The 16,129-nt window shown below is 41.1% G+C and overlaps 1 protein-coding gene across 1 annotated transcript; it reads left to right on the forward strand.

Annotated features, from left to right (window-relative positions):
• The first annotated feature begins 219 nt into the window (after window positions 1-219).
• On the forward strand, window positions 220-15,198 carry LOC309545990 (collagenase 3-like). The gene is made up of 5 exons (XM_082245455.1): window positions 220-370; window positions 2,349-2,569; window positions 5,977-6,125; window positions 8,590-8,715; window positions 14,667-15,198. The coding sequence occupies exons 1-5, from the start codon at window positions 260-262 to the stop codon at window positions 14,843-14,845; spliced, it is 786 nt and encodes a 261-aa protein (XP_082101581.1). The 5' UTR covers window positions 220-259; the 3' UTR covers window positions 14,846-15,198.
• Window positions 15,199-16,129: the final 931 nt, after the last annotated feature.

Raw genomic sequence — 16,129 nt, forward strand, 5'->3', positions numbered from 1 at the left:
CAGAAATCTACGAAAACAACTTCTGAGCAATAGTATTTTGCAATAAAAATAAGGAAGTTTTCATCTATTTTAATGCTGTGGCTTTCCAGCAGACATAGAATTTTTCAAATCAAATGCGTGGGTTGTTAACAATAGCTTGGAAAAGGGTCAGGTGACTTTTGTGAAATGAGTCAATATATTGCAACACTAACCCTCCACTATAAAAGATGGTGCCTCGAAGGGTACAAAACAGTGCAAGCTGTGTGCTTTGACTGCCACAATGGTCCACGTTCGAAGTCTCCTTCTTCTGTCACTGTACTATGGAGCATTTGCAATGCCAAGTGCACGAAACGACGCAGACGTCACTCCAGGGGATGAGAAGTTTGCTCTGGTAGGGTTAAACTTTATCTTAAGCTAAAAAGTTTGGAGCATTCTGAAGTTTCCTATTTTCTAGAGGAATTTTCATTAATCCAACATCTTATTCTGCTATTTTTTTGGTTTGACGTATAGATCTCTGCAGATTCATGTACATAATATTGAGAATTGAGAATTGATACAAAGGAAAAGAGATAATGATGTCTTTAGCAACTGGTTATAATAATGTTTTCATACTTACTATAAAGAAATAATTTAATTTGGTTGCTATAGGCCAGGGGTCTTCAAACTATGGCCTTCCAGTTGTTCAGGAACTACAATTTCCATCATGCCTAGTCATGTCTGCAAATGTCAGAGTTTTACAATGCCTCATGGGATGTGTAGTTCTGCAACAGCTGGAGGGCCGTAGTTTGAAGATCCCTGCTATAGGCAAACAAGTGCAGATGTATTTCAATGATTTGAACCCTGTAATAGTTTTTATTTTGGCATCAGAATTTATAAAAACGGGTCATACACCCATGGGGTATTGTTTCTTTTTTCTGAAAAATGTTGGTAACATAGAAGAACATTTTTTTTAAGTGTTCAAATAGTTTTAATAATGGTTAACCTATAATGCAGTCTTTCTCAGCCTTTTTGTCCCAGAGGAACCATTTAAAAAAAATTCAGGTCCCAGGGAACCCATACTGAAGCCAATTCATTGGCAGTCAGTGAGAAAAATGCCCCTTACATTGGTGGACAGTTGGGAAAATGTCCACCTTACATTGATGGTCAGTGTGTAAAATGATCACCTTAGATTGATGGTCAGTAGGAGGAATGTTACATTGGTAATCTCAATTCAATCCTACAGACAACTGGTTGGCCCTGGAAAGTGGTGTTGACCCTGGAACTATGCAAGCACCATCAAATAGGAGGTCAATCTGCTAAAGCTAAGAGTACCCCTAGCAACCTCTGGAGGAACCCTAGTTGGTAATGGCTGCTCTAATGAGGGTTTTATTGTTGTCTGGGTATCTTCTGAGGAGATTTACCTCTCTATTTGCCCTGATAACTATTGTTACTAGGACAAAAATGTAAGAAATCTATACATTTTATGGTTGTCACCTTAACAGAAGGTGAGACGAAATCTTCCAATGGGAACACCTGCTCAGATAAGAATTGTATACAAGAGTATAACAGGAGTATTTAACACAAACTGAAAATGTTTTTAGTTTTTAAAAGTAAAGGATAACACAGAATGTCTAATATCATAATTATTAGTCAAAGAGCCCTGTGTTCTCTCTTGTCCTAGTTTCACTTTATTACTAGAAGCTTGGCTTTTGTGACTTCAGGACTAAGATCCACCCACCTCCCATCTAATTGTCCAATGTGAGCACCCTTTTTGGACACTTTGGCACCTACTAGACACGAGGAAAGGGTGGCAGGTGGATCTTAGCACCAATGGTTAGGAAGGTAAGCACTTAGCTAAAAGTACCACAGTGAAAGCTGTTTCAGAGAGGAAGGGCTTCTGGATAATATATGTAACTGGGACACCTTTTCAAAAAGGGGACCTTTGTGGTGTGTGCATTAAAAAAATACCAACCCTTCAGAGGCCAAGCTGGTATAAAACAATGTAGTTTCTAAATTTAAATGTAAAAAAAAATACAGTAAATTCACCGAAACCACCACCTGCTTTACCCGTTTTTTCTATATTATGTGGGAGTGTCAGATTTCTTGCCCCCAAGATCACTGAAACAGGATGATGTGGTGTTTTCAGGAAGCTATGTACAGCATTCTACAGACCCCTCCCACCATTCATGATCTGCCTTAACTGCAAAGAGAAGCACAGAGACCCATTGATGTTGGGTCTAAAATAAGGAAAGTAATACAAATGGAAGGTTTTTTTTGTTTTTGTTTTTTTAATCATCAGCATGTTTATAGGGAACCAGGGAAGGCAAAATATAAGCAGATTAAACTTCAGATTTTACAAAGATTAATGTTTTCTTTTTTTTTTTCACAAGGATTACCTAAACAAATTTTATGTAATAACCAGCAAATCAAAAAACACATTTGAAGACAGGATCAAACAAATGCAAAAGTTTTTTGGAATCAGGATCTCAGGGAGGTTGGACACAGACACAATGAATATGATGAAAACCCCCAGGTGTGGCATGCCTGATGTAGCAGATTTCAGAGCCTTCCCTGGAAGACCAAGATGGCCACGAACTTCCTTAACCTACAGGTATGTTTAACAGGTTTACTCAAAGCCCTGGATATAGCAGAGGGTGGCAAGTTTTTCCTGGGTGGGATGTATTTTGTTTTCCAACAGACAGACAGAACGGTCAGGGTGGAGTCTGATGAAACAGTGAAGAGAACATTCTGTTCTTTATTGTACTTTGTGCGTATTTCAAATTTTTCTTCAGGTTTAAACTTAATTGGGTCAAAGGATTTTATGGGAGGCGCACCAGAAAGGGCTCCCTGTTGCCTAAACCATATGCCCAAAAATAAAGTCATTCTTGAGGTGTTTAACATGGTGACCAGAGTGATCAATCCAGTTATGATCTGGCCTGGTGTGATTGCTTTAAACATTCAGTAGCTGAGTAGTCACAAACCTGCCATTAAAAACACGTAAACAAAACAATTGTAAGAGAAAGTAGAAAAACAGAAATACAGTCAGTTCTTATTAAGAGCTCTGTGATATGATGTGATCATGAATAGGTATCATCAAACAGTAGCCTAACATAGTACCTTATAACCACTTGTAGTGCCGCTTAAGGTGCTAAACTTAATCCAGTGTCTCACAGCAAAGTAAGGGTCTAAACTGTCTTGTGCTTAATCCAGAAAACATGAGGGGATGAAAGATACCGCACACTACTGGTGAAGAGGAATGTGAATGGCCTCAGCCTTGAGTTCCTCCTGAGCAGGGCTTTTTTTCAGTGGGAACGTGGGGGAATGCAGTTCCACCACCTCCAACGCTGAAAGTATTTTATGGCAAGGAGTGTTGGGGTGTACCTAAAGGTCTATTGATGCTGGCTGCTGAGGGATCTTTTTTTGTGTGGGGGTCTTTGGTTAACAGGTATGTCTATTGTTGCTGGTGAGGGTTCTTATCATGCTGGGGGGGTAAGATGTTACTGGGGGGATCTACTGTTGAGGAAAAGGTTTATTGTTACTGGCTGATGGAGGGTCTATTGATGCTAGCTGCTGGGGGATCTGTTGCTGCTGCTGGGGGTCTGTTGTTGCCAGGATGGTATTTTGTTGTGGTGGGTCCATTGTTGCTGGGGGGAGGACTATTGTTGGGGGGGGGGTCTATTGTTGCAGGAGGGGGTCTACTGTTGCTGGGGTCTATCAAGTTCCCTACAAACTACTTAGTAGCACAAAATTATACTCTGTTCTGTACTGGAAGGTGGGTAGGGAGTGAAACTTAGGGGCCGTGCTCAGAGGTGGGTAGGAGGCAAAGACGAAGGGTGACACAGAAGGTGAGAGTTCCTGTACATATTCTGTGAGAAAAAAATCCCTGCTCCTGAGACACGCCTCTAATGCAGCTCAGAAGGAGCTCAAGTCTGAAGCCGTTCACATTCCTCTCCATCTGTTAAGCTAGCTGTGTGTGGCATTTTTCAACAAAAAACAGTAGCATACAATTTTGTAGCTACTGCCAAGGCATTTATTTGCATGATCTCTATTTAAGGAAAGGATCAGAGTTAAGACCGATACTCAAATTCACATTACCAGAAGCTATGGCTTCTCCAGCCAACAATTTGGAAGGATCTGTTTATAATTTTGTGCTACTAAGTAGTTTGTAGGGGATCCTAATTTTGTAATTACTTTCCTTTAAAAGGAGAGCCAGGAATAGAAAAACACCATTCGGGTGTCTTATATTGATTTATTATACATAATGTGAAGTTATTTTTGTTTAGTAAACTTCTTAATCCTAAATACAACAACCTATAGGAAATCAAAATCCATCTAGAACTGGTCTATCTTCAGCAGAGTCAATTTTGATTGACTGCCGTGAGCTAAAAAACAAACTTTCAGAAAAAAGCTGCTGGTGTACAATAAAATAGCTTGTGAATCCATATTATATTTTTAACGTTTTAATGCCAGTTCACATACAGTATATGTGATGCGTGAACCCTGCTAATCCACTGCAGGTTCCCTCATCGCATTCAACTCACAGGCAGTTCACACTGCTATATGCGAATTCCTGGGGGTGTCAATACAAAAATAATGATACCCCCATGATCAGTTTGTATATCGCAGTGTGAACTGTCAGTTCTGACATGAATTGGATTGCATAGGTGTGACTACCCATTCGATCCGATTCTGGTGCGGACCCAAAAAAGGGTCCTGTGCAAATTGTGTCCGAATGCGATGCAAATTAAGCCATAAAATCTGTATGGCTGAATTTGCATCGCACAAACATCGCATGTGATTTGCAGAGCAGTGTGCTCCAAGTCCCATGCGATGTCTGTCATCACACATATGTGAACCGGGACTCAAAAGTAAAGGTTCTTCCTAAGAGCATACACCAGGAATACCTAATACTAATTTTAGCTGGAAAAACCTATGCTCCTCTCTGATTTATATTCATTTTGTTATTGGAGTCTAACTAAGCCTTACCGATTGCCATTCCAGATAGCAAGCAATTGAGCTGCAAGTTTGAAAATTACTAATCTATTGCTACACTTGCCAGGCTTCACAAGTTTGTTACACAATTGCAGCAAGTCCGCATTGTATGACTCCAGATCAACTTTTTATGCAAACATTCTGCAAGTCTGCTGCAAGTTGTGGTTCAGTTATGTTGTGCAATAGTCATCCCACCACAGGGGTCACTGTGGCTGAATTTTCATGCTGTAGACTTGCAGAGCTCCTACTGTAGACTCACCACTGCAACTTTACTCTTGCTAGAGCCTTGCCACGTAAACGTACTAAAAATTGGAAAAGTGTTAACTAGAACTCGTGCTTCAAGAGCTCTACAAGTGTATAACTTGCTAGTGAAAATGTGCAACAAGTTAACAGACTTACAATTCCCACAAGTTATCCTTGCTATCTGAAATTCCATTGTCCACAAATACTGACTCAGTGGCCAGTAAGGACGCTCATTTGACAGGAGAAAAGTTGTTGGTAGAGTTTAGCCATGAGGTCAAAGTTAACCAGGCTACAGTATCAGTAAAAACATTAAGCAGAAATAAATTAAAGGTGAGCCTACAAGTGTTTTGAGCTAATAAGCGTAATAGCAGGCATCTTGTCATGTCAGCTCTTAGCCCAAATTCTAAAGAGTGCAGGCATGCCCAAAGTGCATAAATACAAACATATAGAGCAGTGGTCCTCAACTCAGGTCCTCAGGGCCCACTAACAGGCCAGATTTTAAGTATTACCTTGGGGAGATGCAGACTAGAGTACTGCAATCACTGAGCAGCAAATGATCTCACCTGGGATGTATTTCAGTTATCTTGCAAACCTGGCCTATTAGTGGGCCCTGAGGACCAGGGTTGAGGACCACTGATATAGAGCATTATTTACACCAAGTATTGTTCACACAGCAGGAGAGAAAACAATATCTTGTCCGTGGCACAACTAACCCACCCTCTGTACATATTACAATGAGTTTCACAGCTCACTTACTTTTTTTCTCATGGTTTCTTAAAAAAGAATACAGAATTATACTCCTGACCTACCCAGGCGTGTGGTTGATGAGTCAATAAAGAAGGCTTTCAATGTCTGGAGTCAAGTAACTCCTCTGAGCTTCACAAAGGTCACAAGAGGATCAGCAGATATACTCATTCAATTTTCAGGACGATGTAAGTTAATTAATTCATGTTTAAAATGCCTTATTTTTTATATGCATTGTTATACTGACATTCTAGACTTATTCCCTAAAGGAGTTAGAATCTTCACTCAATATATGGAGTGAATATCAAAGTGTTTGTTACCCCAACACTTCATATTACTGATATGTGCCTGCTGTATCATGTAATTGTATGAGAAAATCTCCTGTTCTCTTTGTATTGTTTCCTTTGAGTGAAATCTCTGGTGTTCCTGCCAGTCCCTCTGCTTTCCTATTAGAAACTGATCACACTAAGCAGAGAACACATCATGGTCAGTTCTCTAGCTGTGCTGGGAAATCAGTCTTCTCTCCTTCAATAATCAGACTTGTCCTGACACACACCCCGGCACAGTCATTCCCTGAAAAGCTCAGTGTACTGTTGCTTTTCCTCCCCCCGACTCTTATGCAGCTGAGAACAGAGGCAATGTGATCACTTATTAACCGCTTGCCGACCGCCGCACGACTATTTACGTCGGCAGTCAGCCCCTCACAGGCAAAGCGATGTAGGGCTACGTCGCTAGCCTGTGAGGGTCTAGGGAGCGAGCGCGCACCCCCAGGAGGCGCGGTCCCGCTCCTGCGCGGTCACTTACTAGTAAAAAATAATGAACAAAATAAAAATCTTATAAAATCTCATAAAAATATCCCATAATTTGTAGACGCTATAACTTTTGCACAAATTAATCAATATAGGCTTATTGGGATTTTTTGTAAATGTAGCAGAATACAAATTAATGAAGAAATTCTATTTTTTTTTACATTTCTTTATTGGATATGTTTTATAGCAGAAAGTAAAAATTATTGTTTTGTTTTTTTTCAAAATTGTCGGTCTTTTTTAATTTTATTTGGGTACAGCATCGCATGACCGCGCAATTGTCAGTTAAAGTAATGCAGTGCCATATCGCAAAAAATGGCTTGGTCATGAAGGGCGGGGGTACCCCTTCCGGAGCTAAAGTGGGTAAACTGAATGGGTTATTTTACAAAGTGATTGTTTACAAATACTTTAACTACAATTATCCAATTATCTGAAACGCAAATTCCTGTTTGCTGTGACTACTCAATGCCATTGAGTGAGCAATTGTTGAGAATCCCAGGTATTGTAAACAATTACTTTGTGGGGGGCAGAGGCAGGATCCAATAGGCAGTAATGGTATGAATATGAATATATATGAATCTTTAAAGGGTCAGCCTAATTAAAATGGATATTTTAGTTTCAGAATGATTCAGGCAAAATTCACCATCTACCGTATATACTCGAGTATAAGCCGACCCGAGTATAAGCCGAGGCCCCTACTTTTACCACAAAAAGATGGGAAAAATCAGTGAGAATGCAGGGCGGCGGGCATGGTACAGGAGAATGCAGGGTGACTGGCATGGTGCAGGAGAATGCAGGGTACTGGCATGGTGCAGGAGAATGCAGGGTACTGGCATGGTGCAGGAGAATGCAGGGTACTGGCATGGTGCAGGAGAATGCAGAGCGGCGGGCATGGTACAGGAGAATGCAGGGTGACTGGCATGGTGCAGGAGAATGCAGGGTACTGGCATGGTACAGGAGAATGCAGGGTACTGGCATGGTACAGGAGAATGCAGGGTACTGGCATGGTACAGGAGAATGCAGGGTACTGGCATGGTGCAGGAGAATGCAGGGTACTAGCATGGTACAGGAGAATGCAGGGTACTGGCATGGTGCAGGAGAATGCAGGGTACTGGCATGGTACAGGAGAATGCAGGGTACTGGCATGGTGCAGGAGAATGCAGGGTACTGGCATGGTACAAGAGGATCCGGGGTTGTGGGCATACTACAGGAGATGCAGTGCTGTGGGCATGGTACAGGTGGACCATGCCCGCAGCACTGCATTCCTTGTAGTGTGCCCGCAGCCCTGCATAATGGCAGGTAGTGAAGCTGTTTCACTTACCTGTTCCAGAGGCGCCTTCATTTTAAAAATGGCGCCGCCCGGCGCCGACACGTCATTGCGCACGCGCCGCCGCCGCTCGTATACTTTCGGCTATTCCCGGCCTCTCCCGAGCAGCGCCGCCGCTCGGGAGAGGCCGGGAATAGCTGAAATTACACGAGCGGCGGCTCGTGTGCGGTGACATGTATGCGACGGGCGGCGCCATTTTTAAAGCTTAAGCCCATCGGAGCGGACAGGGAATTTTTTTTTTTCCTTGACTCGAGTATAAGCCGAGGGGGACATTTTCAGCACAAAAAAATGTGCTGAAAAACTCGGCTTATACTCGAGTATATACGGTACTTCTTTTTACAACTCTGAAAATTCTAGAGGGAGTTCCCAGTCAATCTCTTACCACATCCGTTGTTAAATGTTTCAATTGCATTCTATTATGGCAAGTGCAGAAGGAGAAGTAAAAATAGACGGTGATACTGATTTATGACTTGCGGTTATAACTATTGTATTAATATGATAATATTACTGGATTTACAGCACATGGTGATCAATCTCCTTTTGATGGTCCTAATGGGGTACTGGCCCATGCCTATGCTCCAGGGGAGGGAATAGGTGGCGATGCCCATTTTGATGAAGATGAAAGATGGACAAATACCAGAACAGGTATTTTCTTTTGTGTTGATGCATCCTTTGTTTAGGATTGATTTAGGACAGATTTTGAAAATATTTCTAATTATTACTTCTAGAAAAGTCTGGAAATGATTGACTACATCAACCACTTACAGGGGACAATGTTTTTTTTTTTACTGAGGGTAGTACAATGAGACAGAACATTGCATTTTTATGCTGCACTTCTAACCTTCCACTACCATACATACACATTCTCAGATCAGATTGGCCAAAATCAATTACTTTTCTGGTTTTAATTTAGGGCTTGAATGCAAAAATTGTAATTTCCACTAATTCCACTTTTTTGTTTTCTTTTTTTCATAAAAATTTCCAGGAAGCATTGATAAAATTGAGCTAAAGTCTACGTACATTTTCTAATATATGATGGTCTAGTGCGCTAAATAGATATATAAAATTGACTTTCGTGTATAAACGCAAAACTGTGCTAGGTGATGTGATTCAAATGTGATTAGAACAATCATACACAGTATCAATAAACCAAACATAAAAGTCCACAAATGTCCAAGGTGTGTAAACAACAAATCCTCAAATCAATAGTGAAAAAAATGTTGTGATTCCAAATGAAACGGTGAGAGTCCATAAATCAATATAACATATGTGTGAATTCCACCACCTCTCAGGCTGTCTCCTTACCAGACGGATAAGGTAAAGGTGCAATTAAACTCCCCCACGAGTAACCTCCTGTGTTGTGGAAGTGATCCTGTGCTCCTATTCATACTGTGAGAGGAATAAGCAAGTCATGCCTCTTACCAGATGATTATAAGTAAATAGCATGGGTTCATCCCAGGGCCTGCCCTACCATGGGTCCCGCTGGGTCCATTGGACCCAGGCAGCACTTACAGAGGGGCAGCAGATTGAATTTTTTTCCAGCAGTTTTGTGTGACATCAGTTTGTGGTGCGTTACGGACGGCATTTCCCCATTCTTATACTGCCGCCTGAAATGCAAACTGATGAGTATGAGGAGGTGGAACTTCTCCTCCGAGGAACGTCCCTCACGTAATCGTGGTGTGTGCAAGACTTCAGACATCAGTGCACTCCATCTCACCTAGGGCAGGCTGGATCCTTTAGGGGGCAGTGGGTGTGGCAGACACAGGAGTGACAGGAGTACTGAGGACTGACAGTGGGTGTTTGGTAGACCGGTCCGGTGGAAGAAGATAACATTATATATTTAATATTTTCTACATTTTATATTTATATTTACATAAAATAATGGATGTGGGGGCCTTTTGTTGGGCGTGATTGGGAGGGAGGGGGGCATCATTTCATTCTTGGACCTAGGCAGCACAATGTCTTGGGCCAGCCCTGGTTCATCCCCTCAAAGAGTAATTCTTCCACCAACACCACTAGATGGACTCTGGGTCACTTAGCAGAACAATCCTCTGTAACTCCTGCACTTCTCCTGTAGTGGCATCCACAGATTCTTCCCTCAGCCTGAAAGTTTTTTAAAACAGGAGCAACAACTTCCCAGATTTCCTCAGGGACATTCTTCTTGAACTCCCGGCTGAGTTCAATAAGCCGCTTGTGGGAATGTTCGCTCTCTTCCTGCCACACGGCCAACTCTGATGCGAGAGAGTTCAGCTCTTTCTTATACAGTAGAGGGTCCAGGACTGTGTAATGTACAACAGGCAAGTTGTTTCATACATGCAGTATTTCGGCTTCCAATTTAGTTGTTTTCCTTTACTTCCACTTTAGGTGTTTCTGCAGATAGTGGTAGACAGTGTGCCATTCAATCTTATCCTCAATAGATCCAGATATTAGACCACCACATACAAACTGGCTGCGGATCGGCACTAGATGAATATAGCCTTCAAACACTACTCAAGCAATATGGGACACAAATGGACACAAAGGCAGCAGCAACATCCCGCGCAGAGCCCACACTCGGGAATAAAGAGTGGGAAGCAAGCAGACCGCAGGAGCAAGGAAGAGGGGTGGGGCTAGAGGTAGAAGCAGCAGTGCTCATTCTGTCACGCTGCTGCTTCCACCTCTAGCTGCTGCTTCCACTTCTAGCCCCGCCCCTCTTCCTTGCTCCTGCTTGCTTCCCACTCTTTATTCCCGAGTGTGGGCTCTGCACGGGATGTTGCTGCTGCCTTTGTGTCCATTTGTGTCCCATATTGCTTGAGTAGTGTTCGCAGCCAGTCTGTATTGTGGTGGTCTAATATCTGGATCTATTGAGGATAAGATTGAATGGCACACTCTCTACCACTATCTGCTGAAACACCTAAAGTGGAAGTAAAGGAAAACAACTAAATTGGAAGCTGAAATACTGCATGTATGAAACAACTTACCTGTTGTACATTACACAGTCCTGGATCCTCTACTGCACAGGTGTCAAACACAAGGCCTGCAGGCTGAATGCGGCCCCCAAGGCCATTTCATGTGGCCCTCGCACCTCTCCTGAAGCTGCGGCAGCCCCCTTGTCCCTGTCCCCACCTTGTCTCTGTAGCCAGCAGCAGAGAGGACAGAACTCCTTTGGCAGATCCTGCACTCCTCTGTGCAGCTGCAGAAAGCCCCTCCCCCCATTTCTCAGCAATTCGCAGCAGAGAGGAGGGCAGAACTCCTCCTACAGAGCCTGTACCTCTCTGTGCAGCTGCAACACCACCTTGCCTTTGTTTTCCCTGGTCTCAGCTGACTCTGGAAGCCTACTCCAGCTCTTCTCTGGTTCTCCAGACCCTGCACTTCTTCCCAGATCTACCGGCATCTTTTTCCAGGCAGCAGCACAAGGCAAGGGGGTGCATTGTAATGTAAGGAAGGGTGGGTGACTCTTGACTTCTGATGGTGGGGGGGGGGCGGTTCTTGACATCTCGTGTAAGGGGACGTGGGATGCTCTGGACATAAAAGCGGCCCTTTGAGGGCAACCATAATGCTGATACGGCCCGCGATTAAATTGAGTTTGACACCCCTGCTCTACTGTATAAGAAAGAGCTGAACTCTCTCGCATCAGAGTTGGCTGTGTGGCAGGAAGAGAGCGAACATTCCCACAAGCGGCTTATTGAACTCAGCCGGGAGTTCAAGAAGAATGTCCCTGAGGAAATCTGGGAAGTTGTTGCTCCTGTTTTAAAAAACTTTCAGGCTGAGGGAAGAATCTGTGGATGCCACTACAGGAGAAGTGCAGGAGTTACAGAGGATTGTTCTGCTAAGTGACCCAGAGTCCATCTAGTGGTGTTGGTGGAAGAATTACCCTTTGAGGGGATGAACCCATGCTATTCACTTATAATCATCTGGTAAGAGGCATGACTTGCTTATTCCTCTCACAGTGTTAATAGGAGCACAGGATCCCTTCCACAACACAGGAGGTTACTCGTGGGGGAGTTTAATTGCACCTTTACCTTATCCGTCTGGTAAGGAGACAGCCTGAGAGGTGGAGAGATTCACACATATGTTATATGGATTTATGGACTCTCACCGTTTCATTTGGAATCACAACATTTTTTTCACTGTTGATTTGAGGATTTGGTGTTTACACACCTTGGACATTTGTGGACTTTTATGTTTGGTTTATTGATACTGTGTATGATTGTTCTAATCACATTTGAATCACATCACCTAGCACAGTTTTGCATTTATACACGAAAGTCACTGTTATATATTTATTGAGCGCACCAGACCATCATTTTGTACACTTTATTCCAAATCAGGTATTTGGATTTTTGGTAGCAGCTTTCATTTTCAATCAGCACACCCTTCACATATTTTTTCATTTTCTAATATATACTCAACACACAGCCCTAATGTTAAACATTTTCATCTATTCTATTGATAATGCGACACTTTGGTTACGTAGCCAATTTAATCTCTGTAAACAGATGATCAAAATAATGCATAGTATAATTCATAATGTGTTGGATTTACTAAAGCCAAACAGGCTGTTTACTTAGCAAAGTGAATTTTTCTTTGCAAGTGAATTTTCCTTTAGCTTTTTTGTTTGTTTGGTTTTTTAAGATTCCCTTCATGTGATTGGGTAATCTGTATAAAAACCAAGTAATACCGTGCTACAAAGTCATAAGAGCCAGCACAGCAAAAGACGGTCTGTATACAAAATGATAACAAAATGTGCGGCACTAGTGTATCCTAGATAACTCTATTGAACAAATAAATGTGTATAGAAAATAGTGAATTATTGAAATGATCAATATCTCTTATCTAAACAAAAGATATTAAAATATAATGCATATTATGCAGTGAGCTACAAATTGGTACAATGGTACATGTTGAATGTGCCGTGACATTTAGGAGTGATGAGAAAGAAAGAAGGAAAAAAAAGTTCCAAAATCCACAAAGTCCAGACTGATGTGAAAGCGTGAATCTTTGATAAGGGATTCAAGTAAATGTTGAATAACACTGTAAATATATCAACCACCACCAACATCAAGGAGGCTTACCGGAAACAAAATGGACCCAGTTTAGCATACACCTATTGGGTCAATAGAGGCAGTGGTGTACCTAGTATGGAAGGGGAGAAGGTAGTTGAAATCTTTCACACCACTTTCCACTTTGCTCTTCACGTCCCTGAATGTTCTACTTCCACCAACAATGGAGACAGCTCAGTAGAGGGCCTGTCAAGTCACAATGAGGCATGGATAAAGTTTTCTCCAATTAGATGAATAATCCAGAGGAAAAAGACAAAAAGCCTCCACATAGTGTAAAACCATACAGTAAGGGGTTTATTGAAGGTTAAGAACATTTACAATTATGTAGATAAAAAAGTGCTTTCAATACAATTTTCTGTAGACCACATTGAACGCAATGGCACAAATGGAGCTTGATACGACGCGTTTCGTCTAACAAGACATCATCTGGGGTATGCAGCCATTATTGCCATTGCGTATATAGGGAAGATGACCCCAGTTTAGACAAATCACCTGTAACAGCACAGGACGTAGAAAGACATGTCTCTCCTGTAATAGGCGGCCAAGATGGCATCGGTGCATGATTGCCATCTTGATTATTCATTTAGTTGGAGAAAACTTTAACCATGCCTCATTGTGACTTGGCGGTCCCCCTACTGAGCTGTCTCCATTGTTGGTGGAAATAGAACATTCAGGGGTGTGGAGAGCAAAGTGGAAAGCAGGGTGAAAGATTGTAACTTCATTTGGATCGCTTATGGAAGATTTACGTTTTCACATCAGTCTGTGATTAGTGGAACTTTTTTTCCTTCTTTCTTTCTCATCACTCCTAAATGTCACGGTACATTCAACATGTACCATTGTACCAATTTGTAGCTCACTGCATAATATGCATTATGTTTTATTACCTTTGTTTAGATAAGAGATATTGATCATTTCAATTATTCGCTTTTTTCTATACACATTTATCTGTTCACTAGAGTTATCTAGGATACACTAGCGCTGCACATTTTGTTATGATTGGGTATTCTGTCCAAAGTGAATTTTCACCATTTTCACTGAACTAAGTTAAAATGTCCTTACAAAATGAAAATTTAGCAAATTATACATGTCTACTCTCTTATTAAATCAACCCCCGCTGTGTGTGATAAAGCTTTGTGGATTAAAGCTCCTCACAATCCTTGACAAATGAACACTAAGGGTTTAATTAACTAAAGGCAAGTAGGCTGTTTAATTTGCAAGGGATTTTATCCCAGGTGTGAAGATCTGCTGATTTCATCATCCACTCATGTGCAAGCAAAAATGTTGCTTTGTTTTTTTTTTCCTTACACGTTATTGGATATTCTTTGCAAAATGTAACTCTTGCACATTCACTAAGCTCTGGGTTTTGGAAAATTTCCTTGCAAAGTGCAAATTTCCTTGCAAAGTAGATAGCCTATATGCCTTTTTATTTTCACAGAAAAAGTAATGCAGTTTTTTATTTGTGGTATTTGAGGCTTTCTAAATAAAAAAACACTTTTTTATAGCTTTCTAAAGATGCTAAGTATATTTAACAAATACAATTACCTTTCATTGTAGATTTCAATTTATTTCTGGTCGCTGCACATGAATTTGGCCATTCTTTGGGTCTTGATCACTCTAATGATCGTAGAGCTTTGATGTTTCCAACCTATCGCTATGTGAACACGGACAACTTCCGATTGGCCCAGGATGACATTAATGGAATACAGTCCTTGTATGGCAAAAGGCGCAAATAACACCTGGAGAGAATATTCCACCCAGGGGAACTGAGGCATACACTATATGGCCAATAGCCCATGGACACCCCTTCAAACTATTAAGTTTAGATGCTTTCATGTGAAGGGTTCTGTTAATGTTACAGCATACATTGTATACAAATGTACACTTTCAAACTTGTAGCAGCAATTTGGGGAAAGCCCTTTGCTGCCCTTGCACCTGTGCACAAAGCCAGCTCCATGAAGACATGGTTGATTTATGAGTTTGGTGTGTATGAGCACAATGGAATCCTAATTGTGAACAAGGTCTTTAGTATTTGACCTCACTAATCCCCTTGAAAACAAATTCCTACAGACACACTTCATCATTTTGTACAAAGTGGGCAAACTTCATACTAATTGCTATGGTTTTGAAATGGAGTGTCCAGTAAGCTTCTATAGGTGTGATAGTCAGGTTTCCACAAGCTTTTGGCTATATAGTGAATCGCATCCTGTGTGTTTATATTTTGGAATACATTTACTATATATCCATTTACTATATATTATAATACAAAGCATAATATATATATTTAGTTTTGTTGCACATACACTGATTTTTTAGTCATTTTTATGAATAACAAAATCCTTATGTTATAGCTACATATAGATGTTAAACCGCGCATCATTATGTAGAGTTCTCTACCTGTGTCATATTTTCTGTGCATTCTTCCTTTTCTCTTGTGTATATGCTTTCTCCTACTCCTATGCTATGGGTGAGCTGTACAAAAAAACCCTTTGCGTGCTCATCATCATCTAACCTGACTATATTCTGCCTCCAAGCCCAGTGCAGCTCAAAGCAGCTTTAGAAGAGAGGAAGGGGCTGTGGGAATATTGGAAGATTTTTTGGCTCCACCTAATACCGAAATCTAAATTTAAAAAATGTTGATACATAAAGTCATAATTAATAAATGATGATGTCAGGAAATTTTTAAATAAAATACATAAATAACAAAGCCTGTCGTATTCTTATTTGATTAGTTCACAAAACACAGGTGTATTTTGTTTTTGATTGCACAATATACAATATGGGTGCCATATGAAATTCAATCTGTTTCTTTCCATATAACTCCCCACTAAGTGGATGTGCTATGACCTAATCAGTTTACCTTAAATACACTGCTCAAAAAAATTAAAAGAACACTTTGAAAAGACATCAGATCTAAATGGGGAAAAATCTCATGCTGAATATCTATACGGATATGGACTGGGTAATGTGTTAGGAAGGAAAGAATGCCACATTGTTTAATGGAAATGAAAATGATCAAC

Source organism: Pelophylax lessonae (genome assembly GCF_965119305.1).
Source record: "Pelophylax lessonae genome assembly, chromosome: 2".
NCBI lineage: Eukaryota > Metazoa > Chordata > Amphibia > Anura > Ranidae > Pelophylax > Pelophylax lessonae.

Excerpts from the sequence above, each read along its gene's own strand:
- LOC309545990 (XM_082245455.1), top strand. The coding sequence starts at position 260 with ATGGTCCACGTTCGAAGTCTCCTTCTTCTGTCACTGTACTATGGAGCA. Across the intron at positions 2,570-5,976 it reads CGAACTTCCTTAACCTACAG|AATACAGAATTATACTCCTG; the intron begins GTATGTTTAACA and ends TTCTTAAAAAAG. Across the intron at positions 6,126-8,589 it reads CATTCAATTTTCAGGACGAT|CACATGGTGATCAATCTCCT; the intron begins GTAAGTTAATTA and ends CTGGATTTACAG.